Source organism: Rhinoderma darwinii, chromosome 8 (assembly GCF_050947455.1).
Source record: "Rhinoderma darwinii isolate aRhiDar2 chromosome 8, aRhiDar2.hap1, whole genome shotgun sequence".
Classification (NCBI taxonomy): Eukaryota; Metazoa; Chordata; class Amphibia; order Anura; family Rhinodermatidae; genus Rhinoderma; species Rhinoderma darwinii.
The window spans coordinates 15479388-15507162 of NC_134694.1; the positions used below are offsets into that span (position 1 = coordinate 15479388).

The following is a 27775-nucleotide window of genomic DNA, read 5'->3' on the forward strand; positions in this document are numbered from 1 at the left end:
TAGACACAATAGAGAGAGTACTAGTGAACATACAGACGTGACCACTGTTTATTTGTTTTACACTAGTACACGAGCCCTTAGTGGCTTTAAATTATACATCTGCATTGTCAAATATTATCAACCCACAAAAATGGCCACGTCCACTGTGTGCCTAGGCAAGTTCATGCTTCTACAGGATTGCATGTTTGTATGGAAATGAAATGTATTCAACAGAAACAAGTCCAGTAATTGAAAGCCTTCGTTTTGTTTTTTCATGACACCCATAACCATTTATATGATGCAGGAGGATCTAGAACTTAATTGTGCATGTGGTGTGAGACGTTCCTATTCACTCTGCAGCCTCCAGATGTGCTGATTAAGTATATGAATGTATCTGTGTGTGGGCCGCCAGCCAAGTACAACACACCCGTCTTTATCAATGCTTTGCGCATTTGTAGCTTCAGATGTTTACTTTTTGGCCCCTCTTCCCTGCATTTTTACTTGTCACTTCCCATTGCTCTTATTCTCCTTCATTCATGTAAGCTAAACATAAATTATACTTTCTCCCTCCCACACAAGTTAACCATTTGCTAAAAGGGCTGCACAAAAGCAGATTGGTGCACTCTTCATGCATAGAATGTGATGGTGGCACCAACATGGAACGTATCCCAGCTCCTCTTATGCAAGAATAATTTTGAACATGAATGTAGTACAGTAAAAAATAGTGTAGTACCGTGTTAGCCAGAGACAATGTGAAATGTTAAATACTTTTGTGTCAAAAAAGACAAAAGTATAATAGGTATGATACCTTTATTGGCTAACCATAAAAGTTCTATATGCGGCTTTCAGAGCACAGAGGCCCCTTCTTCAGGCATTTTACAAATGAATGACTTAGAAAAAAGCACAACATTTAGATGTTACACAAAGACAATTAGTACATGAGGTGATACATCATTAAGATAAGCCGGGGCAATAAAACTGAGGTTATAGGGGTGATGACTTAGGAGTTAAGGCATCTGGAGTAAGTCTGATGGGGGACGTGACGTGTGTCCATGTAGTGGCTCATAAATCCTGGTGTTAGATTGAGGCCTTGTGTCAATGACTGGAATTTTATCATCATCTTGAATTCCCAAATGAATGTAAAGAGTTATATTGTGTGACATTATTATTACTTTATCCACATCCCCACTGTTATTTAATATTCTTCTGATTTGTTTACAGGGAGAACAAGGAGAGGATGACAAGACAGAAGGTGCCCCCGGGGCTCCCGGAGATAGAGTAAGAATTGTTGCCATGTTATAAATGCAGCGTTCACACCAATCTAAGGACTAGATCCCTCTGTACAACCGGAGTTTGGTGCACACATTGGTATCAATTGAATTCATCAGTATGAACTACTCGCCTCTTCATCTTGCATTGGCGGGGAAGGAGGTACAGTTTCAGGGACTGTTTGTCTACGTTCTTGGCTATCCAGCCCTGTAAGGAGTACTCATAGATCCTGAGGTAATACAATTACCGTATTTTTCGGACTATAAGACGCAGTTTTTAGCAAGAATAAATCTTGCTAAAAAGTCCCTACGTCTTCTAGTCGGCAGTCAAGGGACCCGGCGGTGCCAGGCCCTCTGAATGCTTCTTACTTAACCCCTTCCCGATGGCGCTGTTCCTGGCCGTTTAACGAATTAAATGCCACGGTCAATAGCGACCGTAGCATTTATAGGGGTCTTCCCATAAATGTCAGATGCAGGTCCCACCTCTGGGACCCACACCTATCTCTAGAACGGGACCCCCTAAACCCCGTTCTAGCTTACTTGCTCCGCTGTCTCCCGGCCACTTCCTGGTTAGGTGGTCGGGAGTTACGGAAACAGCCGAGTGCTCGCTGAGCTACGCTGTTTCCGTAACTCCCATATAAGTGAATGGGAGTTACGTTAACAGCGTAGCACCGCGAGCTATGCTGTTTCTGGAACTCGGTAGTTCCGAAAACAGCGTCCATGGGTCGAGTTACGGAAACAGCTTGGGGAATTGAACTGAATAGTAGTTATGGAAACAGCGTAGCATGCTACACTGCTTGTGTAACTGCCATTCACTACTATGGGAGTTACGGAAATAGTGGAGCTCAGCGAGTTACGCTGTTTCCGTAACTCATCCATGTATTGCTGTGTATTGTACCAGCGATCTAATGATTGCTCGTTCAAGTACCCTAGAAAAACTAATAAAATGTGTAAAAAAAAAAACCTTTTCCCATTTTTCCCCAAGCACAATGTAAAAAAAACTAAAAAAAAAAAGGAATGAAATAAAAAAAATCGTATGTACCAAAAAATGGCGCTCAGAATGTGGTGAAACAGAACAAATTATTTTTTAAACAAATAGTTTTTGCTTTGTAAAAGTAGTAAAATATGACATTTTTCCCTATTTTCTGTTGTCTAAAACCTGGGTGTGTCTTATAGTCCGAAAAATACGGTACATAAATAAACCAAGGGGCATATTTGCTGTGGGTAAAAAACTAATTTTGGTAATTTTCAAACCGTGTCAAATTAATTACAATGAGAAGTGTTGTGTGGGCGACCATGTTCTGAAAGCTGCAGTGAGGAGGAGTGTACACCACATTATAATGTACGATCATTATTTTCTAGGGACCGGTTGGTGATCGTGGAGACCGAGGGGAACCGGGGGACCCAGGATATCCTGTGAGTTGATGCACTGATTTCAGATTTTCGTTATGTGCTTTACTTTCTATAAATCTAAACTAAAAGGGAGAACGGCTTGAACTACACAAGTTTATCCTAAATCTGTTCTCATTGGTACAACAGAAGCTTTGAAGTGAATGTTCACAATTAAATACCATTTTTTTTAAAAATCTGAATAGGTCAAAAATTCTGTGGTGATTAATTTCTTAATATTTCTTTATATCAATCAGAGCTCCAAGTTCCCTACATACTAGTCCTTCTCAATTAATTAGAATATCATCAAAAAGTTAATTTATTTCAGTAATTCAATTCAAAAAGTGAAACTCACATATTCTATAGATTTATTACACAGAGTGATCTATTTCCAGCACTTTTTCCTTTTAATGTTGATGATTATGGGAACAGTTAATGAAAACCCAAAATTTAGTGTCTCAGAAAATTTGAATATTATATAAGCCAAATTTCAAAAATTATATTTAATACCGAAATGTAGGCCTACTGAAAAATATGTACAGTATATGCCCTCAATACTTGGTCGGGGCTCCGACTCTGCATGAATTACTGCATCAATGAGTGTGGGCAGGTGCCAAGTGCTGCTGAAAAATGAAATCCGCATCTCCATAAAGTTTGTCAGCAGAGGGAAGCATGACGTGCTGGAAAATGTTCTGGTCTTGATATAACACGGTGGACCAACACTGTTGCTCAGTGTCCAAGGTCCTGTTTTCAGATATAAGTAAATTTTGCATTTCATTTTGAAATCTCAGTCCCAGATTTTGGAGGAAGAGGGGAGAGGCATCAATCCAAGTGTCTTGCGGTCCAGTGTAAAGTTTCCACAGTCAGTGATTGTTTGGGGGCCGTGTCATCTGCTGGCAGGGCCGCCATCAGGGGGGTATTAGGGGTACTGGTGTGAGGGGCCCGGCCAAACCTAATTGAAAGGGGGGCCCGGCAACTGCCGCGACTTGCCTTTGGTAAAAAAAAAACGGGGCCCGTTTTTTTCACCAAAAGAATGACGTGAGCTGCGGGCCCCCCCTCTCGTCATGGGGGCCGTCAAACCGCCCGCGCGACCGATCGCGCGCACAAGGAAACTCCCGCGAGCGCGCACCCACGAACACCCGCACTTGAGACCGCCCGCGCGTGCACCCGCGAAAGCCCAGAAGCGCGCGCCCGCGATAGCCCTCTGTAGGTTTGTAGCACGTGGTGCATTTCTGTTTTCATTCATAGTTTTTACTGCTGCGGAAGTGCTTCCGTGTGCGGCGCGTGATTTTCACGCACCCATTGACTTCAATGGGTGCGTGATGCGCGAACAATGCACAAATATAGGACATGTCGTGAGTTTTACGCAGCGGACACACGCTGCGTGAAAATCACTGACAGTCTGCACGGCCCCATAGACTAACATAGATCCGTGCGAGGCGCGTGAAAATCACGCACGTTGCACGGATGTATTACACGATCGTCTGAATAAGCCCTAACCATAAGGCCCAGTTCACAGAGTTTTTGGGCCTTGATATTGACTCGGACACTGCGTCAGAATCAGCACCAAACAACTTCCAAAACCGCCGCTCATTGATTTAATCTGAAATCAATGGGAGCCAGTCGCGGAAAAAAGGAAAAGCAGCACGTCCTTTCTTGCCGCGGTTCCGCCTCTGACCTCCCATCTAAATCAATGGGAGGCAGAAAATGCATTTTTCGCTGCATTTTTTGTCTGCTGTCCTCAATCGCCGCGGGCAAAAAACGCAGCAAAAAACGCGGCAAGATAGTGTGGGCAGATCAAAATCTACCTCAAAATTCGGTGCGCGGTTCCAGGCGGTCGTGGGCGGGCGGTCGCGGCTGCGTACTCGCGGACGGTCACGGGTGCGCACTCGCGGACGCTCGCTAGTGCGCGCGGGAGTTTGCGAGTGCGCGCGCGTGGGAGTTTGCGGGTGCGCGCGATCGGTCGCGCGGGCGGTGTTTGACGGCCCTTATGACGAGAGGGGGGCCCGGCAGCTCACAACATTCTTTTGGTGAAAAAAACGGGCCCCATTGCAGGGGCCTGTTTTTTTTCCTACCAAAGGCAAGTCGCGGCAGTTGCCGGGCCCCCCTTTTAATTAGGTTTGGCCGGGCCCCTCACATCAGTACCCCTAATACCCCCCTGATGGCGGCCCTGGGTAGCATGATATAGTGCTGGATGGAGTACCGTTAACAGGCGGTGCCACGGTAGGGGGGCCCAGAAAATGTAGCTGTATGGGGCCCGAAATTCCTGATGGCGGCCCTGCCTGATGGTGTTAGTCCACCGTGTTATATCAAGTCCAGAGTCAGCGCAGCGTCTACCAGGACATTTTCGAGCACTTCCTGCTTCCCTCTGCGGACCAGCTTTATGGAGATGCCGATTTCATTTTCCAGCAGGACTTGGCACCTGCCCACACTGCCAAGAGTACCAATACCTGACTTAATAATCACAGTATCACTGCGCTTGATTGGCCAGCAAACTCGCTTGTCAAGAGGAAGATGAGACACCAGACCCAACAATGCAGACTAGCTGAAGGCCGAATCAAGGCTACCTGGCCTGCCATAACACCTCAACAGTGCCACAGGCTGATCGCTCCCATGCCACAGCGGATTGATGTAGTAATTCATGCAAAAGGAGCAACGACCAAGTATTGAGGGCATATACTGTACATACTTTTCAGTAGGCCTACATTTCGGTATTAAAAACAATTTTTGAAATTGGGCTTATATAATCTAACTTTTTGAGAGACTACATTCTGGGTTTTCAACTGTTAGCCATAATCATCAACATTAAAATAAAAAAATTCTGGAAATAGATCACTCTGTGTGTAATGAATCTATATAATTATATTTACATTTAAAGTGAACGTATAACCTATTCCTATCAGCGCAACAGTTAGTTGCGTAGTGTAATTTCTATATAATATAGGAGTTTCACTTTTTGAATTGAATTACTGAAATAAATTAACTTTTTGACGATATTCTAATTCATTGAGAAGGACTAGTATAGTTAAATTATAAAATTCTGTCTGCCTGCAGCCACCACTAGTGGGAGCTTTCTGAAGACATGTATTCATAAAACTCAATAATACAGTGTGTAGTAACCCCTAAACTCTCCCTAGTGGTGGATTTATTACCCCTAGCAAACCAATCACAGCATAGTTTTAATTTTTTATAGTGGTATTAAAAATGTAAACTTGTGATTGGTTGCTTTGGGCCACAAGGCAAAGTTTTGCTATTTAGATAGTAACATTTTGGGGTACATTTATAAAAACTATAACATTTAAATACATCAATCAAAAACATTCTGCTGTAATTTCAAAGACCTGTAAATTTACCTTACAATATAGCTTATTCCGACATACGTGTACTGTATTACTGCACATAAACTTCCTGATAATCTGGAATCCCATAATTTGCTGTTAGAAGTGACTCAATACTCGGCCAAATATTAATTATAATTTGACACTCCTGCAGGGTCAAGAAGGACCAGAAGGCCCCAGAGGAAAAGCTGGACAACAGGGCTTACCAGTAAGCAATTGACTGCATCTATTTGTTATCATTTTTGGCTAATGGTTAATACCAGGGGAACATTTTGAATTTGCGGAAGAGATACTTTTTTTTTTCACACATTATCCTCAGATAATGCTCTTTTCTTGCAGGGGCATGCTGGACCAACAGGTTTTCAGGGCTTAAAGGGATCCAAAGGCGCTATGGTAGGTTTTTCAGATTTCATCCACATTGGCAGTTGCATCCTATAGGTACCATGTAAGGGACACTTTATTCCATCTTCTCATCTACCAAGCATTGGAAATAAGTAATCTTGCAATAGCCAACTTTTTGTTTAGTATATGCTTATCATATTGACATTTATCAGCAAGTGCAGTGTAAGGCCCTGTTCACACACGTTTTTTTGGCGCTGATTTTGACGCGGAAACTGTCGGAATCAGCACCTAAAAACGACCGAAATTACCCCCTATTCATTTCAATGGGAGGCAGAGGGGTTTCTTTTTCCCGGGCGGCTTTTAGCCTCTCGCGGGGGGAAAAAAAGCGGCATGTCCTTTCCTGCCGCAGCTCCGTCTCTGACCTCCCATTGAAATCCGTGGGAGGCAGAAAAAAAAACTGCATCGCTCGTTTGCGAGTGTTTTTCACCCACGGTCCTTGCATTAGCTTAGATGGCCGTGGCCGAAAAATGCCACGAAAACCACGGCAAAAAACTGCAGGCAGATCAAAATCTTCCTTAAAATTCCTGAGGGAATCTTGAGGCAGATTTTTTCTGTCTGCAAAATATTCAGCGTGAACAGGGCCTACGTTGTATGCACCGTATATTAATGTTAGTATACTGCTTGTAAGGGGTAAATGTGATTGGACCTGACAGATGTTCCACGGTTTACAAAGATTTGCTGCATTCAAGTTTTGAGGTTTTCTTTCCATGCAACTGGAGATGTTACCGTGCTACGAGGATTTGAGTAGAAATGTGTCAGTGTGAATTAGTGATATCAGCTTTATTTTCTAAACAGCATATGTGAGGACTGAATTACAGTAATGCAATGTGTAGTGGTAGAAGAACATGGAGATTTCATATCACCTTACATTAAATCTCACTACGCTTTTTTTTTAGGGTTTAAAGGGCAAATTAGGAAAATCGGGAGAACCCGGTGCTCGGGGCCAACCTGTAAGTATAGTTCCTCACAAGAAAACCTTCATCTAGTGTCTAGACCAGTAATCCCAATATCTTTACCATGGATGAGGGGGGACCCTTACAACTATCTCATGCCTACTGTAAAAGTGACAGCTGCTGCCGTCTTCTGTGGAATCCCAGTTGGGAAACGCTAATCTAGACTGTTAAGTTTAGGATTATAGCCCTCCCAAGTAAATGAATAAACTTTACTACTGAGAAGTTATGGAATGTGCTCATCACTGAAGGAGAAGTCCATGCATGCTTTGTGATCAGCCTACATGCTACCCAATAATTCTGCATCAGTCAGTATATAGAAGAGTTATAACCTATCGTTAACAGGATAGATGGTGTTCATATTAATGCATCACATAGACTGAAAATGTGTTATGAACCAAGGAATGGCGCTACATAGATGCTGTTCATGTCGTTCCTGGAGAAGCAGTCGGTCACAGATCACTTGTGTGGGGAGTTTTTTTGTTTCCACCACTGACTGACAGACAAGTAATCCTCCCATTCTTCAAAGAGGATCAGTCACCAGTTTATTAATGCCATATCTCCTAACTAATCTAATAGGCGCTATGATGCGGATAACTAGTATCATTTTTTTTTCAGAGTTATGAGCATTTTTAGAAATCTACTAATTTGGCTATACTTGCCAAATGGGGGTGTTACTCTTTTTTTTGTTTTACTCTGGGCGGCATAATGTTTTCTGTATGACGCTGTCCAATCAGCATACAGCTTCGCCCCCTTCTCTGCCCAGCAATAAAGGGTGATAATACAGTATTCAGAAAAACGAAGAAAGGAAGGAGGCTGGCAATACCCGATTCAGACAGAGCATTCGTCCTGTATAGAGATTTTGACTGGCGTGTGATCATGTATGGAGTCGGCTATATGATTGCCCCCGGGGTGCTCATCGACGAGTACAGCATGTTTGTTTTGAATAGATAAAGTAGAAAAAAACCGAGGCACTCACCTGTTGGTTGCAATAAACTTCTTTTATTCACTGATCATGGTCTGAGAGATAGGGTGTAAGCCTATGGCGTAAGCCTATGGCCGTTTGGCCATGATAATATAGTATACAGCTTCCATTCCCAAATGTTTATAACTGGTGATACCTCCAGTTGTTTCAAAACTAGAACTGCGATGTGCCATATGAAAGATTAGAATCTCATCTTTCATATGCCAACAGAACCATTGTTTTAGGTGGTCCACAGCCGGAGATATGGCTATTTGAAGTGATCCCCCTTCCCTCCAGCCTCAGTCTCTCACACTGTGTGAAGCAGCTTCATGCTGATAGGACGGCGTCAGAGGCTGTGAGGAGGCTCCACCTCAGGAGAATCGCTGGTGTTGACACCCATTTGTCAAGTATAGCCTAATTTGCATATTTAGAAAAAAGCTCAACTCTTAAAATAAAACGTTTTGGGACACAATTTTCACTAGCATTATCAGTGTGACAGCGCCGATTAGATTAGCTAGGAGATTGGGCATTACTAAACTAGTGACAGATCCTCTTTAATGAGAGATGATAGATGGTCTGCAGCATTTCATATCAATCAAGCTGTGGATATGAAGTACAGGACTCTGGCCTTGTGCTTTTATATGGCCATAGAACTCCACAATAACTTCTAATATTCTTTCAAATTTACAGTAGAGGGTACAATATTCCATATGTTTCAGCATGACTTGTATACTATACGAATAATGAAACGTGTTTTATGTCAGGGGTCTGCAAACAGTGAAAGCAATTAATCGCTACTGGCAGAGAACAAATGAATGTGAATTTTTGTTCTGTGTTCCAGTTTGGGTATATGACTGTACTGCCTGTTTTTTTAGGGAGCAGTAGGAATGGACGGACCCAGGGGAGTGGTAGGAAGACAAGGTCAAGAGGGTCCCCCGGGACCAGACGGAATACCAGGGAAAGATGGCACTTCTGGGCTGAAAGTGAGTGATTTGTCTATGTGTAAAATGCTAATAATCCATCAGATGACCAGGTCAAAAATGATTCGATTACCGTATTTTCCGGACTATAAGGCGCACATAAAATGTTGAGAATTTCTCAGAAATAGAAAGTGCGCCTTATAATCCGGTGCGCCTTATATATGAACCCGACAGTAAAGAGAGGGGTTCATACAGGATCCTTTACCTCTATCGTGGGCGGCAGGGGTCGGCGGCGGCATACCACAGCACACACCATGCTCCTCCCCCCCGTGCGCCTATGAATTTATTCTTCACTTGGGTTTTTACAGTATCCATAAATGGATTGAGCATTACGGCCACCGTAATCAGGAGCCACACTGAGTGATACTTACAGCTCTGTAGGATCCTTGCAATATATCTTTGCTTTAGCGTTAACTATACCCACTACCCCAAAAAATGCCTCCTGTTAAGAGACATGCTTATGATGCAGGTTTCAAGCTTAAAGCTATAAGTTATGCAGTAGAGCATGGAAATAGGGCAGCTGCAAGAGAATTCAACATTAATGAATCCATGGTGCGTAAGTGGAGAAAACAAGAAGATGACCTCCGCCAAGTAAAGAAGACCAAACTGAGTTTCCGAGGAAACAAAGCAAGGTGGCCACAGTTGGAGGACAAAATAGAACAGTGGGTTATGGAACAGAGAAACGCATGTAGAAGCGTCTCCACTGTCTCTATTAGACTCAAAGCCACTGCTTTAGCACGTGACATGGAGATCAAGGACTTTCGAGGAGGTCCTTCATGGTGCTTTCGTTTCATGCAAAGGCGTCATCTCTCCATTCGCACCAGAACTACTGTGTGCCAGCAATTACCAAAGGATTATGAAGAGAAGCTGGCCATTTTCCGCACCTACTGCATAACCAAGATAAATGAAAAGAATATCCAGCCAGAACACATTATTAACATGGATGAGGTTCCCCTCACTTTCGATATCCCCGTAAACCGTACTGTTGAGAAAACAGGGACCAGTACGATATCTATACGTACCACAGGAAATGAGAAGTCATCTTTCACTGTAGTTCTCGCTTGTCAGGCTAATGGCCAGAAACTACCACCCATGGTAATTTTCAAGAGGAAGACTTTGCCTAAAGAAAATTTTCCTGCTGGTGTCATCATTAAGGCTAACCCAAAGGGCTGGATGGATGAGGAGAAGATGAGTGAGTGGCTGAGGGAGGTCTACGTCAAGAGACCGGGTGGCTTTTTTCACAAATCCCCATCCCTATTGGTCTGTGACTCGATGCGCGCCCACTTGACCGATACTGTCAAAGCCCAAGTGAAGAAAACTAATTCGGAGCTTGCTGTCATCCCTGGTGGATTAACCAAAGAGCTCCAGCCGCTAGATATCAGCATCAACAGGTCATTTAAAGTTAAATTGCGAGCTGCATGGGAGCATTGGATGACAGAAGGTGACCACACATTCACCAAAACAGGGAGGCAACGCCGTGCGAGTTATGCCACTATGTGCCAGTGGATCGTGGATGCCTGGAAGAATGTATCAGTCTCCAGTGTCATCCGAGCTTTCAGGAAGGCTGGAATCACCACTGAAGAGCCTAGCAGCAGCAACGAAACCGACTCGGATAATGAAGAGGAGGACCCCATGCTTGATGCCGAAATCGCCCAACTGTTCAACTCCGACACTGAAGATGACGGATTTGATGGATTTCTGGTGGAGGAATGAACTGAAAAAGTACGGTAAGGGTATGTGCACACACACTAATTACGTCCGTAATTGACGGACGTATTTCGGCCGCAAGTCCCGGACCGAACACAGTGCAAGGAGCCGGGCTCCTAGCATCATACTTATGTACGACGCTAGGAGTCCCTGCCTTGCTGCAGGACAACTGTCCCGTAGTATAATCATGTTTACAGTACGGGACAGTTGTCCTGCAGCGAGGCAGGGACTCCTAGCGTCGTACATAAGTATGATGCTAGGAGCCCGGCTCCTTGCACTGTTCGGTCCGGGACTTGCGGCCGAAATACGTCCGTCAATTACGGACGTAATTAGTGTGTGTGCACATACCCTTAACGTTTTGATTTGCAATTACAGCTGAACCAGTTGCAAGTTATTGTTAAAAAGTGTAATAAATTTTGACTTGCAGTCTGAGCAATGGTTTATTTAACGGTAATGTGCTGCGCCTTATAATCCAGTGCGCCTTATATATGAAACATGATTGCTTACAAGGCGCTCATAGAAAGTGCGCCTTATAATCCGGTGCGCCTTATAGTCCGGAAAATACGGTATGTGTAATTTTTTTCCTAGGGAGAACAAGGTGATGATGGAGAAATTGGCCCTGCTGGCATGTCTGGAAAGCGTGGAAACACTGGTGTGCCAGGATTACCTGGAGCTCAGGGACCATTTGGACTCAGGGTAAGTACTGTGTATACACCACATTAATCATCAGATTATTAGTACACCAGATATGCTGAATGTATCTGACCATTGATGAATTGTATTTGGTTCCATAGCGGATATTCAGGGTGCTGTCTCTTATCATTATAGACCCATAATATAATATATACATGTAAATAGGGACCGGTACATTGGTATTTCCTGTCATAGATTACCAGTAACGAATACATTTGGAAGATAATGTATTTTAGTGCTTGCCAACTTGTGGTATTACATACAACTCCAAGCATGCCCTTATAGCCACAGTCTAGGATTGTAGTTTTACAACAGCTGGAAAACCACGGGTTGGAGGCCACTAATGTAGTTCAAAGATCACAGACTCGTAAAAGGGATTTGTACCAGCAGCAGCCGCCGCCGCAGTCTTCTACAGTTAAAATCCAGCACATACGACATGGACAGAAGTTTGCTGAAGTTATATGTTTCTAACAAGAGGCAGGGGGTGAAATAAATGGAGATAAACTATGCAGTACAGGCAGAGGGGAGATCTGATGAATGGATGGGGAAAAAATTGGTACCCTGCAGTTTCGTCCCATGGTAATTTATGTAGGTAAGTGGACGTTGTTGTTGTTGTCGAGGGGACATGTTACATATAGGATGATGTGAACTTTCACTACGTAATCAGTGACACCACCATTTCAGCACAATATTATATGTAACCAAGGTACAGTCTCCATAGACTATTGCAAAAGTAAGGCTGGGTTCACATGCAATTGTTTTTTGTTTTGGTTATTGAACTCCTATAAAGAGACATGGGAGTTTATCTACCAAAACAAAAAAAACATGCATGCTAAAGATACACATATGAACCCATAAGAGACGCTCCATGACAAAACATGTCTGGTGTTCAGTATCAAGAAAACTGGATGGACATGGGTGTATCAAGATACTCCACAGTAATGCCATATGATGTGGGTGAAATAAATGACAGAGCTTAAAGCGTCTCTGTCACCACATTATAAGTGGCCTATATTGTACATGATGTGATCGGCGCTGTAATGTAGATTACAGCAGTGTTTTTTATTTAGAAAAACAATCATTTTTGACTGAGTTATGACCTATTTTAGCTTTATGCTAATGAGTTTCTCAATGGACAGCTGGGCGTGTTTTACTATATGGCCAAGTGGGCGTTGTGGAGAGAAGAGTATGACGCTGACCAATCAGTGACCAATCAGCGTCATACACTTCTCTCCATTCATTTCCACAGCACATAGCGATATAGCTATATCGCTATGTGCAGCCACATAAACACACTATAACGTTACTGCAGTGTCCTGACAATGAATATACATTACCTCCAGCCAGGACGTGATGTGTATTCAGAATCCTGACACTTCTTTAATATAATCCCGACACTTCAGCACAGGAAGCGTAATATCGCGAGATTACGCTGTAAACTGTCATTTCAAACGAGATTACGCTTGCTGTGCTGTAGTGTCGGGATTATATTATCGAAGTGTCAGGATTCTGAATACACATCACGTCCTGGCTGGAGGTAATGTATATTCATTGTCTAGCTATAGCTATATCGCTATGTGCTGTGTAAATGAATGGAGAGAAGTGTATGACGCTGATTGGTCACTGATTGGTCAGCGTCATACACTTCTCTCCACAACGCCCACTTGGCCATATAGTAAAACACGCCCAGTTGTCCATTGAGAAACTCATTAGCATAAAGCTAATATAGGTCATAACTCTGTCAAAAATGATAATTTTTCTAAATAAAAAACACTGCTGTAATCTACATTACAGCGCCGATCACATCATGTACAAGATAGGGAACTTATAATGTGGTGACAGAGACTCTTTAAGGCCTGTTTACAGGTGAGTTGGGGCCCTCCATCACAGATACAGCCGAAAATACCGGAAACAATAGCGCTGCATACTGCATTATGGTTTCTGGTAAAATCAAGGACACCATGAAGGAAACCCAACAAAATCCATTAAAGCCAACGGGTTCCATCAGGCTGATGGTATCAGTCATGCAACAGAACCGGTGCTTCCCATATTTTCGTTGTTCTGCTCCACTGACGGAGCAGAACAATGGAAACACCAATGCAGGTGTGAACCAGTCCTTAGTTTCCTTTGCATATATGTGAAGTGCACATCTTTTAAAGATAATTAACCATTGTAACAAAAGACCCATTCAGGCTTATTCTGACCACTCCTGTTCTAGACTGTATTCACACATTGTGTTTGTGTTGCAGATTTTTGAGCTACAGCCAGAAGTGTTTTCAAAAGGAATGGGACATATAAAAGGAAAAATCTTACACTTCTCTTTCCTCCTGGATTCGCTTTGGCTGAAAAATCTGCAATATCTGTAACAAATACGCAATGTGTGAATCCTAGAAAACAAGATAGTCTGTGTAGATGGCTCGAAAGTACTAATGGATCACATTATGTATATGGTAATAAGAGGAATATGGTTCACACTTTCACACGGGCCAATGATCGGGCAAACAAGGGTTCATATGAACGCTCGTTCCCGACCTCTGTCCTGCGTAAACAGGGCAACGATCAGCCGCTGAACGAGCAAACGTTCATTCATTGGCTGATCGTATCATTTATGCAGCAAGAAATATTATTGTTGTCAGCAGCACATCTCCTCGTGTAAATCCATTACTGAGCATTGCTCCTTGTGAAAGGAGCAAACGAGCGCCGACCAATCAGCTGCCCCGTTGATTGACGCTGGTTTTCACGGCCCATATCGGGGTGTGTAATAGAATTTTTAGACTGGCGTATCTTATGCCATTCTAAGTGAAGGAGATAGTTGGGGTGATTTATGCCAAATTAAATAAAAGTTGCTTGCCACTTAATGAATTTGGCGCATTCTGAACTTTTACAGAAAATAAAACCTATTCCTGCTATGAGCAGGCGTACATTTACGCCAAAATTTTCCCCATATTAACTTAAATGGACACCAACTTTTCAAACAATTTATGCTAAACTGATTGTATACCTGATATATATCAACTTGATAATTTAGTTAGGCTTCGTTCACACGTTCCGTCTGAGCTTTCTGTCGGAACAAAGCTCTGACCGACACAAACAAAAACCATTGGTTGATTTCAATGGTGACGGATCCGGTGCCAATGGTTTCTGTTATTCTCCGTTGTGCAAGGGTTCCGTTGTTTTGATGGAATCAATGGCGTAGTCGACCATGGTATTGATTCCGTCAAAACTACGAAACCCTTGCACAACGGAGGCACATGTAAACCATTGGCACCGGATCCATCACCAGTGAAATCAATGGTGATGGAAACGGAAACCTCTGTTCCCGTTTGTGTGGGTCAGGGCTCCGTTCCGACGGAAAGCTCAGGCGACGTTTCAGTCCTATACAACAGGCTTGTGGAAGGCCCAGTAGTATGGGGTCGAAACGTCGCCTATCCATGTATACACAGGTTTTGCATAAATAAACAATATTTTTTTAAAAGATGCTGTCATCCATTCTGTGAACTGCCTGTAAAATTGGGAGTGAGCCATCCCATGAGACGACTGAATCGCAGTTTAAAGGAGAGGTTGCGGTTCCCACTTTGCACTTTGTTGTAGCTTTTCTGGTAACTTCAGAATAAGCTAAGAACGCGTTCATTTACTTTAATGAATGTGGCCTAAACTATGTCTCTTTGGAGACCACGCCTACTTTTCTCATCACTTTTCAAATTTTAAATGTAAAAACCTTTTAAAAAAACTATTTACATGTCATAGTGACATGTCAGAAGTTTTCATCGGTGGGGGTCCAAGCGCTGAGATCCCCACATATCGCTATAACGAAGCGGCAAAAGCGCCGGGGTGAGCGCTGTGGCGCTTCGTTTGGTTTCGAAGCAGTGTACAGGCTCAATGGAAAGTCTGAGTCCGTACACCGCTCACTCAGCTTTCCAAGGAAAGCCGATCAGAAACAAAGCGGCACAGCACTCACCCGAGAGCTTCTGCCGCTTTACAGACTAGTTTTCTGGACTACAGCTCAATATTATGTCTGTCCAGCTTGTCCATGTGGAGCAAATCTGACTCATGTTAAAGTGTAAAGCATCAATTAAAAACTCCTCTGGGTTCTCCAGTCCTTACAGGTCATGTAACCCACAGAACGCCGGATATTCACTTGATTCATCTGTATCCTATGGTTTTACAGGATGCCAAAAGAATCTAAACTGGATGACTCTGTTGTATCTTATTATCTGTTGCCCTCTAGTGGTTAAGATCCATAAAACAAAGAAATAGTCTTAAAGCGCAACTGCTATTGTACTACAACAATGTAGGCGTTCGGATATGGGTTACCCCCTTGGAGAAGGATTAAACCTTTCCATATTGTATTACTGTTAGTGCACATTCAGCAGATGTCTCATCAAGACTGTGTAGTGTTTTCTCTGTGGGATCTCTTCTGGCCCGAGGTGTATGCACAGCTGTCTAGAGCTTGGGAATGTCCATTCTGGCCACAGATAAATGGTTGAAAATTTCTTTAAATTCACTTTTTTTGTTATTTTAAATGATTTGTATTAACAGTCAGACATTTTGGTTTTTTTCTCCTTTTTGTGAGCCTTTAGGTTATAAAATAAAGGCGGGGGGTCCTCTGAGCAGTCCTCTACTGTTTTGGGCATGTTTTGTTCACTATGAGGCTATGTTCACACAGGGTGGATACGCTGCATACAAGTACACAGCGTATCCGCACTGGTCCTCGCAAGGAATTCCGGCCGAAAAACCGCACCAAGTTGTGGTGCAGTTTTTTGGCTGGAATGTCTGCTGACGTCCTGCAGACCGGCCTCCTGGATGATGTTTCATCCCATGTGACCTGCAGCCTCTGATTGGCTGCAGCAGTCACACGGGATGAAACATCATCCCTGGAGGCCGGGCTGGACGTAGAAGCAGAGAGATCTGGGTAAGTATAATATATTTTTTTCTGAGTTGCTATTTTTGCAGTGGAATTTGCAGCTTTTCTGCCACAGAAATTGCAACCTCTATTTGTTAAGGGTTTTACCTTCCCATCGAATTCAATGGGGAACACCCACAAAAGGAATCGTAGCGATTCCAAAGCATAATTTGGCATGCTGCGGATTTAAAAAATTTTAAAAAAAAGGCACCGCAGGTAAATTTATGGATGGTTTTAAAGCATTTATTTCTACGCAGTGTGTGGAGGAGATTAGTAAAAAGCTCATCCACTCTGCTGCTACTATAATATGCTGTGGATTTTCCGCAATTAAATCTGTTTGCTAAAATCCGAAGTGTTTACCCTTGGGCTAAATTCACACATGCTGTTGTGGTGCCTTTTTTTTTAAACAAAACCAGAAGTGGATCAAACCGGAAGGAAAGGTAGACAGAAAAGACTGACACATCTCCTTTCTCGTGTCCACTTCTGTGTTTGGGTAAAAAAACTGAGCCAAAAGCTGCACCAAAAATTGCATTAAAACTGTGTGTGACTCTGGTCTAAAGAACACAGTTGCACATTCTAGTTACTGGGCATTTCTCTCTATAGGGTTTTATGATATTAGAAAAAAACAGGACTACTTTTTTTTGTTTTTGAGAAACTTCTCCACTCTTGTCTATAGGCTGTGATCTAGCATTGCATCTGAGCCCTATTGACTTAAATGGCTGAAACATGTTAAGAACCTGTCTAAAAACCATGCAATCAATAAACGCATCACAAAAATGGCGTAAAAACACGTGTCGTTTTTGGACTTTTGCAACATGTGAACCCAGCCTAAACCCAATAGAAGAGGGAAGTCATCAAGCTACAGGATCAGTCCTCAGGCATTGAAAAATGTTGGTTTAGGATCTATTCAGACAGTGCAGTTAATTACCGCGATTACGCTGTAATAAACCGCGATTTGACCACACTGTCTCTAACAGTTTATTCTGGTGCAGCACACACAGCGGCTTACTACATATTACAGGTCACTGGTGCAACGTCAAATACAGGTTACAGACAATAGCAAGCGAATAATTAACAGAACAAATGTCCATTGTCTAAAATGATACACAGTCCACGCAGTGAGGGTAGCATAACTGAGATGACAGGTTATGATCTCCCCCATCCCATTTAGTCAGAGATGAGATCCGCTGCACAGTCTGCCAGTGAGTGTTTGAATTACACAGATGGCCCCATTGATCTGTAGTATTCTAATATAAATTCCTATGGGTCTTTACTTTGAATGCTGTCCGATTTCCAGTAAGAAATCACTGCCAAGGACATATGTAATACGTCATGACTTGAAACTCATGCTGCAACTAGAATATAAGAGCTTAGATTTTGGTATCATATAAAAGCACAGAATCTTCGCTTTTCAGCACTCGTTTGAAGTCGGGATCAGGATGAAAACTTTTACTTCCTGGCTTTGTGTTTGTGAGGGTATGTTCACACGTAGTGTTTCAGGCATATTTTGGGGCGTTTACGTCTCGAAAAACGCCTGAAAAACGGAAGCTGAACGCCCACAAACATGTGCCCATTGAAATCAATGGGAAAAACAGCATTTAGTTCATATGGGGCGTCTTTTTACTCCTCTCGGAGCGTAAAAAGACGCTCCGTAAAAAGTAGCATGTCACTTCTTGAGGCGTTTTTTGAGCGGATTTTGCATTGAATACTATGAAAAACGCCTCAAAAGAAGCCTGAAAACAAGCCTCGAAAGAAGCTTCATTTTCAGCTTCAAAAACGCCTGAATTTCAGAGGCTGTTTCTCTGAAAACAGCTCCGTATTTTCAGATGTTTTTGGTTAAGCGTGTGAACATAGCCTAAGGGAGGGAGGGCGGAAGCTGCAAGTCAGAGCAGGAAGAAAGACCGCTCTTCCCCCTGTACATCCTCTGATTTAGGCAAGGGGTAAATAAAGGGGTAAAAAGATTAACAGCTACACATCTAGTCCCCCCCTGCGCCTAATCCCATCCGAGATCAGACCGACGGGCGGATTTGACTGGGAACGGGATGGAGCAGACTGCAATGTATGTTAATACATGCAAGGCTGCACAAGCAAAATCTAACTACGTTTTTAATACGTTGCTAATTATTTATATCCCAAAGTCAGTTGAATGCAATATAAAAAAATAAATAAAACAGCATTAAAAGAGTTATCATAGCCTTTAACATTTTAGTGACCAGCCTATTTTGGGCCTTAATGAGGGATTTCTTTTTTTCAGGTTTTTTTAAACGCCATAACTTTTTTAAATTTTCTGTAAACATAGTTTTGTTGTTTTTTGCGGGACAAGTATGTTTTTTTTCAATGGCACCAATTCGGGGGACATACGTTTTTGATTTACTTTTTTTGTAAATGTAATTGAAAAAAACAGAAATTTCACCGTCCTTTTTGAGTCTTAAATTGACACCATTTACCGTGTGGTATAAACAACAAACTTCGTTCTGCAGGTTGTTACGATTATAGCGATACCAAGTTTATATAGTGTTTCTATGTTTTACGACTTTGCACAAATAAAAATGTTATTGGTACCATTTTGGGGTACATACGACATTTTGATCGCTTTAATATAAATATATGTATATATAGTTTTACATAATAAAGCATATTGTAGAGGGAAAAAGTGGGGTTTTAATTTTTTTTTTAAACTTTTTAATTTTGTCCCAATGTAGGACTTTATTAAGCGATCATTTGATCGCTTTTATAATCCACTGTAATACCTCTGTATTGCAGTGTATTATGACTTTCACAGCACTGTGGCATAAGTATGCGTATAGGAGTTAGCGGACATCTATATTTCACGTAAGCAGCAGCTCCGCTTCATAGCAAACTAGTGGCAATATTTTGCCCTCTATCATGACAGTTTATTATAATATGCGGGACTGTATGTGCTCTGTCACCAGCAGGGCCATAAACACGAACAATGAGACAATATTCATGTTTAATTACTGAAGTGCTTTTCGTGATGTAAGTTCATTTAGTAGAACAGCCACGTACTACAGCTGATCTAATATGTACTAAGTCCACGGCAACTGCATAAATGACTCAGGTCCCTTTCTGGTACTCCAGGATGACTGGGGTGGCAGTTCAGCAGTAAATCATTGATGGGATTTAGATAAATACTGGAGCCAAGCAGCTGGACGGAGTTGATCAGCAAAGATGTAAGACTACCCAAAAGGGAGCAAAATATAAAACTCTGCACCTGACATATGGAGCAGATTTAATAATATTGTATTCAGACCGCTAAGAATTAAACTAGATGTGCCAAAGTTATCACAGTGGTTCATGCTGGATGATTAATTTGTGCAAAAAGTTTGGTACAATTTGGCAAGTTTTAAGCCACGCCTCATTTATGCTCATCCGACCCCCTTGTCGGATGAGTCACAAGTATCTGTTCTTTTTGCCACATTTTGTTGATGGTGTCTAAAATTAGTTGCACCAAAAAGAAGGTGCGACTTAACGAATTCTGCTGCAACACATAGTAAATCTGCCGCATTATTTTACAGAAGTTAAAACCTATAAGCTCCCCGCATGTATCTATGGCTTTGTTCACACTGAGTCTGACCCATACTTTTATGTTCTAAAAAGCTTCTGATAGTCATTACTTCTCAAGGACCCTCTTTTTCACTTAAAGGGGTATTCCCAGAATAGACAATTATCACTTATCCACAGAGCAAGTAATCTGTCTGATCGCTGGGGGGCCCCACTGCTGGGACCCCCACCAATCGCAAGAACGGGGTTACCGAAACCCCTTTCCCGGTCTTCCTCACTGCTCGAGCACAGTGAGGAAGACTTTGAATAGAGCGACTGTCGAGCATGCATGCTGCCAACTATTCAAAGTTTATGGGACTGTCAGAAACAGCCCATTACAGAGGAGAGTTTGTGACCCCTGTTATCGTGATCAGTGGAGTTCCCAGCGGTGGAACTCCCAGCGATCAAACAATTATCACCTATCTTATGGGCAGGTGATAATTGTGGATACTAACACATCCCTTTAACTCTTTCAAGTGGTCTGTTTTTCATAGGGATAGATTTCACTATTAATTTTATGCAATGATCATATCTACATTGTGGTTTATTTACATGTAAATGTTAAAAGGGGTTGCAAAAAATAAATAAAATGTCTTTCTTCCTGAAACAGTGCACCACCTGTCCATGGACTCTGCCTGGTATTGCAACTCTGCTCTATTGAATTGAATAGGACTCAGCTGTAATATCCTGTGGACAAGTGTGGTGCAGATTCTGGAAGAAAGCAGCCATGCTTTTGTAATCCTGGATAACTTTTTAACCCTTTCCCTGGCGTAGACGTATGATACGTCCTGCAGGAAAGCACCAGTATCCATAGCCGTACCCGATATGTCCTTGCCACAGTTGCGAACTTAGACTAGTCTTGTTCTTGTTTTAAAAGCTGCAATAGAGCTAGTGCAGGATGAAGCCTTTGTGGAGTAGAGGTGGGCCAGCGGGAGGGAGGTTCTGCAGGCGGAGTAGGAGGGTCTGCTACAATCCTGTCCCTGTATGGCTTTAAATTACTCCAAGGTGAGGGGTGAAATTAACTTTTGTTCGCGTTATGATCACCCCCCCCCTCCTCTTTATGAGTAGGGAGTCATTTTTTAGATGCGTTTTTCTCCCCAATAGTTAAAAAGTGCAACTTGTGAATATCTGATCGGGACTCCCATTGTTTATGAGAACGGGCTTACCTTGCTGTACTTGGGAGAGCCATATGAGTGGAGCGGTACTTTGCATGCTTGCCCACCGCTCCATTTCTATGGGGCTGCCGAAGATGGTGCTCGGCCGCCCCATAGAAATTAATTGAGCCGTGGCCGAGCATGCGCAGCTCCTGATTTTCAGACATTTTTTAACAACTCGCGTTTTTCACAGTGTATTTTACGGACAATATTGGAGCTGTTTTTCAATGGAGTCAATGAAAAACTGCTCCAAAAACATCCCAAGAAGTGACATGTCTTTTGACAGTGACGCGTAAAATTACCCCTCGTGGGAACAGAACATCGTAAAACCCATTGAAAGCAACAGGCAGATGTTCGTAGGCGTAATGGAGCAGTTTTTTCAGGAACGCCCGAATTACGTCTGAAAACAGTGCGTGTGAACATACCCTCATGATAAAATATTTTTGCCTTTACTCTGTTTTGTGCTGGAAGGTTCTCATTATACCATGCAAAGCCACAACGAGTCAGAGTTTGGAACACTGGATACAGTTAGTAAATAAATATTTTATGTATCAAAAATTATACCTCAACAGGAGATGCCCTGACAAATTTGGAAAGATCTGGTCCAGGTGATTGGAGACCTCGGACACTGCGATCTGGCAGGGATAGATAGGCTCAATGTGGGAGGAATGGAGCGCTAGCTAGAATGGTGTATGGATGTGTGTTTTCTAAGTTGTTGTTGGGCAATGACCGGTCACCTTTATTTTCTCATTTAACCGCAACGTATGTATGATATTCCTTGCTCTAAAAACTGCCTACTCAGGAATGTTAATGTATTATATATAATGGTGCCTTGTTTGTTGCCAACTAGTTCTTTTGGTTGGTAATTATGCTTTGCTTGTACTTACTTGTACTTGAAATTGCAAAAATAAAACCTTTTAAAAAAAACAAAAAACATTCACTGGGGGACACAGTACCATGGGTATAGACTTCTGTCATTAGGAGGCTGACACTAGGTAAATATAAGAAATAATTGTGGATCCGCCCAGTGGGCTTTAACCTCTGCTGAGTACTCAGCTACTCAGTTTTAGCCTAGTGTCCGTAGGAGGCAAACATGTCCTGCACTGCAGGCAATTCTGCTAGATTTTTTATTTTAATTTATTTTTCAGGTGCAGGGTGCGAGTCTTTTGTGTGTTTCACTTTGACTCTCCCATGTGGGCGATGGGCGGAAAGAATTCCTACTTTTTCAGGGGATGGCCGCCATTTTGGCAGATGCTCTTCCCACCACAGTGGATGCCCACCTCACCTCTCTGGTGGATGTTCCCCACCTTGGTCACCCAGTCCCCTCTTATTACCGCATCGGGGGTGAGGATGCCATACAGCCACACTAGGGGGTGACGGGCTGCACCTGAAGACTGACAGGTAAGTTTCCTCCAGACATACATCCGCATTATCTTCTGTTTTTTTTACTACAAGCTGCGGTGTTCCACTGGCGGCGCAATTAATTTAGGCCCCGGCTTTGGTTCTCTGCTAGGCTGCAAGCTGGCCACGCCCCCTAGTGCTCCCATCTGTTCTCCTCCCGCCCCACAGGTTTCCCGTGCCGTATTCGCATTCTGATTGGTCACCAGGCAGGACTTGAGTCACATGCCTGCCCTGTCCAACCAGCACGGAGTGGGGTTTTTTGGCTGGAGGGGAGCGGTTATTCTGTTCTCCTAAGATGCTTCCCTCCATCACCGGTAGTGAATGCCATAGTACACTGAGCCGTGTACAGAAGTCATGCAGCTCTTGAAACATTCCTGCTTCATGGGGTCCACCGCACCGAGGGTGTCTGGTAGGATAGCCATTTGCAGTACTAAGTTTCCATGCGAACAGGTTGACCCAGTCTGTGTTCAATTCCCTCCGTCTGAACCACCACAGGATTTCCCACAGTTAGTGAGCACATTACCCCCCAATGGGCGGCTTGTCTAACCCAGGCGGTAGATAATCCAAGCCACGGCAGATGCCTTACATCGCCTTCCTCAGCAGTTAGCGTCCCAACTGTCTGACCCCTCTCAGGCACCACAGTCCATTCAGGTCCCCAGACGTTCATCCCTGGATTGCACTCGTTCTAGTTTTCCCAGTGCATACCGCCATCCAGCCAGGAAATCAAGGAGATATCATGTTTCCTCGGATTAATCTTTGGACAAAAATGCCGCAGGCGTCCTTTATTATTTTAATTCAAGATTAATCTAAACTAGCTTCTTGAAGGGACATCCCCCTCTCCGTCCGATTCGGAGTTTGAGTGTAATAGAAGCGGATTCACTCCTCCTGCTGTGAAGGATCTCATTCAGGCAGGGAGAGATACACTTAAGATTGCAGATGATCCTGCTGAATCTCCTCAGAATGAGTTGTTATTGCATATCCACAGGCCTTTTGTCTTTTCAGATCATAAGGGTTTTAACAAATTGTTTTCTGATGCATGGAAACACCCTGACCGGTCTATGTACATGTCTAAGGGCCTGTTCACACAGAGTTTTTTGCAGGCAGAAAAATACGGAATTTTGAGGCAGATTTTGACCTGACTGCCACATTTTTCCCTGCGTTTTTCGGCCGCGGCCATTGAGCGCCGCGGGCAAAAAACGCAGCCGAAACTGCTTTATCTGCCTTCCATTGATGTCAATGGGAGGTCAGAGACGGAAACGCACAAAGAAAGTGCATAACTCTTCTTCCGCACACATTTTTTTGCTCGCAGGAAAAAACTCCTTTACCTCCCATTGAAATGAAGATTTCCTTTTATGAACCTGGCCTGATCCAACTAATTTCTGTGGATATAGGAGGAAGGAGCTCTTTTTTTCCACAACATCGTCAAAGATGACACCCAGTTCCCTCAGTCAGAAGACAAATATGGTTTCATTCGTTTCAGTACTCGGCTACACGTCAGAGGCAGAACTCACTTGACTCCTGTCCCTTCCCAGCGCAGAGACCTTCCTTCCGGTCTAGAGACTCCTGGCAGCCCCGCAACAGACCCGCTAGACCCTCTCCAACACAGCGGGCTTCCACAGCCTGAAAATTTGCCCTCACCCGAGCTGCTCCCTCAGGTGGGGGGACGGCTGCTCGCCTTCCAGGAGACATGGCTCGAAAACATCGAAGATGCCTGGGTGAAGGAGGTTGTGTTGACCAGCTACAAAATAGAGTTTTCTTCTCAAACGTACGTGCGTTTTTTCCTGTCAACGTCCCCTCGGTGCCCTTCCAGGGCCCAAACATTTTTTCAAGCCATTCAAAGCCTCCATCAAGGGGTAATTCTCCTAGTACCAACTCCAGGACTGTTTAAAGAGTTTTATTCAAACCTTTTCACAGTACTAAAGAAGGACTGATTTCTTCGACTCATTTTGGATCTAAAACGTCTCAAATAGATATGTGAAGATTTGAGTTTATGTATGGAGTCTCTGCGCTCAGTGGTCGCTTTTTCGGAGGTCGACTAGATTCTGTCCTCAAACATCAAGGATGCTTATCTTCGTGTTCCTATTGCTCAACTACATCAGCGTTTCTTGTGCTTTGCAGTAGGTTCCGAGCATTTTCAAGGGTCTTCACCAAGGACATATCGGCGTCCATGGCTCTCCTCGGATCCAGGGGGATAGCGGTTATCCCATACTTTGAGGTGAATGCACCTTCCAAACATGACAACTTGGACAGCATCAATATTACACTGGATGGTCTTCGCAGATTCGGATGGCTGATCAACAGCACCAAGTCATCCCTCACTCCGTCTCGGAGAATGGAGTTTCTAGGGATGGTCCTGGATACACATGCAGTCAGGTTATTCTTACCCAGGGACAAAATCTCCACTCTCAGACAGGTTGAGTGACAGTACTCTGCAGGAATGCTCCTTGCTCCATCCGCTTCTGAATGAAAGTCTTGGGGACGATAGTCTCAATCTTCGAGGCAGTTTAATTTGCTCAATTTCACTCCCGATCCCTACAGCTGGCAATTCTATCTTGTTGGGACAAGTCTCCAGACTCCTTGGATCTGATGATCAGTCTGCCTCTTCAGTTAACATCAGTTGTCTCTTCTTTCCCAAACATCACTCTGGGAAAACCCTTCACAACTGTCCACTGGCAGGTCATCACAACGGACACAAGTTTGTTCGGCTGGGGGTGGGGGACGGTCTTCGGCTGCCGTACAGTCCAGGGCACCAGGTCCGACTCCAGATCAACATCTTGGAGTGGAGGGCCATCTTCCTGGCCCTGTCTCACTGGAAGACCCTGGAGACGAGACGTCGAAACAAACAACTCTACAGCAGTGGCGTACCTCAATCATCAGGTAGAAGAAGCAGGACTGTATGGAAGGAAACCACTGAGATCCTTCACTGGGCGGAACATAATGTCCCACCAGTCTCAGCAGTGCACATCCCAGGAGTAGACAACTCTGAGGTGCATTACCTGAGCTGGGAATGCCTGGAACCCGGAGAATGGTCTCTTCATCCAGAGATTTTTCCCCGCAATTGAATTCACAAGTGCCCGGACTAAGTCATGAGAACCAGGGCCATAGGTGCTGACGCTCTGGTTCTACCCTGCTCGTCCTTCAACTCCTTTATCTTTTTCCTCCCATTCGACTCCTGCCTCGAGTGCTGAAAAGGATCAAGGACACAGGAAGTCCAGTCATTCTGGTGGCCTCGCAGAGCTTGCTACGCGGATCTCATGCTCTTGTTAGCAGATGACCCGTGGCCGCTTCCTCAGCGGCACGACGACCTTGCCCAAGGTACAATGTTCCACTCTACTTTACCTCGCCTGCGTTTGATGGCTTGGCTGTTGAAACCGCGGTCCTGAAGTTGGTTTCTCTGATACGGTCATTCAGACTATGATTAAGTCCCGGAAGACTCCGTCCCAAAAGGATTTACCATCGCACTTGGTTGGCTTATTTTAGGTGGTGTGAATCTCATCAGTTCCACCCCTTTGCCATCATGCGAATTCTGGCCTTCCTCCAGGTCGGCTTAGATCAGGGACTCCGATTGGCTACTGTAAAGGGGACGTTTGAGCCCTATTATTTATTGCGTTTTGGCTTTCCGCACTCCAATAAATACTTTTTTGCAGGGAGTTGCATATTGTGCTCCTCCTTATCGGTCCCCTCTGTAACCTTGTGATCTCAATCTAGTCCTTGACAATCTCCAGGCTGCACTCTTCGAACCTTCGCGGGAAGTTTCTTTCAGGATCTTATCCTGGAAGGTAGGTTTCCTTGTGGTAATCACCTCTTTTCGTAGAGTTTCTGAGCTGGCAGCCTTGTCCTGCAAACCTCAGTTTACGATTTTTCGTAGGGACAAGGTGGTGCTTGTCTGGTGCCATCCTTCCTTCCTAATATGGTTTCTTTCTTCCATCTTAATGAGGACTTTGTCCTTCCTTCCTTTTGTTCTAAACTATCTCATCCTCACTAACGTGCCTTACATTGCTTGGATGTCGTTAGAGCCCTTAGGGTCTACATTGCAGCTACAAAGTCCTTACGGAAGTCGAACCCCCTATTTGTTGTTCCCTCGTAAGGGTGGCTAGTCTTCAAAGGCCACCATTGATACCTGGATATGGTTGGCTGTTAAAAGGGCCTACTCTGCCTTTAAGGTCTGTAGAGCTGCCACCTGGTCCTCATTACATACTTTTTCAAGGTTTTATCGGATCCATTCTTTAACCTCTGCCGATGCCAGTTTGGGTCAGATAGTGTTGCAAGCAGCCGTGGTTTAGGCTGCTCACATAGCTAGGATTCTTTTTCTGTTGTAGGACATCCCATGGTAATGTGTCCCCCAGTGAATACTTTAACGAGAAAACAGGCTTTTTGTACTTACCGGTAAAAACCCTTTCTCGTTGAATTCACTGGTGAACAAAGGTCCCTCCCTATTTCTTTGTTACATTTTTGGGCTTCTTGAGGTTGCTTTTCTCATTGGAAACATATTCTGTTAAACCATCTCTGCTCTCCTACTGCTCTTGGTACAAACGGATGAGCTCAGTGCTCAGCAGAGTGTATAGCCCACTGGGCGGAGCCACACGTTTTTTATATTTACCTAGTGTCCGCGGCATATTCCCATGGTACTGTATTCAACGAGAAAGGGACTTCACTGGTAAGTACAAAAATTCTGGTTTTTATGCATTTCTAAAAGAAAAGATAATTTTTGACACAAAATTGCATGAATATGCCGTGGCATTTTGACAATGTACCAGGTGTACACTTTCAGAAAATATATGGGTATTTGGCATACCTCCCAACCGTCCCGGAATCAGCGGAACAGTCCCAGGTTCCAAGCGGTGTTCCGCTGTCATGGGCGGCCGGTAGTATGTCCTTGTGTCAACTGTATCTGCGTCCTCAGGGCGCAGATACATTTGAATCAGATTCTGAAGCAAGGAACGATCAGCTCCCTGCTTCAGCATTCAACTATGGAGTCCCCGGCCAGAGCAATGCAAGCTCTCTGGCCAGGGACTCCTGTCTTGGGAAAGCCCTTGATGTCACTGTCCATATACGTTGCAGACGCTCTGGCCGGGGATTCTGCTCC

General features: G+C 43.7%; 1 protein-coding gene and 1 long non-coding RNA gene across 5 annotated transcripts in view; one reads left to right on the plus strand and one right to left on the minus strand.

Annotated features, from left to right (window-relative positions):
- The window catches only part of COL27A1 (collagen type XXVII alpha 1 chain), a 274259-nt gene that overhangs the window by 215727 nt on the left and 30757 nt on the right, over positions 1 to 27775 (plus strand). For all 3 annotated transcript variants that reach the window (XM_075835266.1, XM_075835267.1, XM_075835265.1), the window contains 7 exons: positions 1201 to 1257; positions 2610 to 2663; positions 6129 to 6182; positions 6314 to 6367; positions 7273 to 7326; positions 9166 to 9273; positions 11566 to 11673. In XM_075835266.1, the coding sequence (XP_075691381.1) occupies positions 1201 to 1257; positions 2610 to 2663; positions 6129 to 6182; positions 6314 to 6367; positions 7273 to 7326; positions 9166 to 9273; positions 11566 to 11673 (489 nt within the window). The remainder of the gene's footprint in view (positions 1 to 1200; positions 1258 to 2609; positions 2664 to 6128; positions 6183 to 6313; positions 6368 to 7272; positions 7327 to 9165; positions 9274 to 11565; positions 11674 to 27775) is intronic.
- LOC142659291 (uncharacterized) overlaps positions 1 to 27775 on the minus strand; it is an 86490-nt gene that overhangs the window by 1029 nt on the left and 57686 nt on the right. The window lies entirely within an intron of this gene.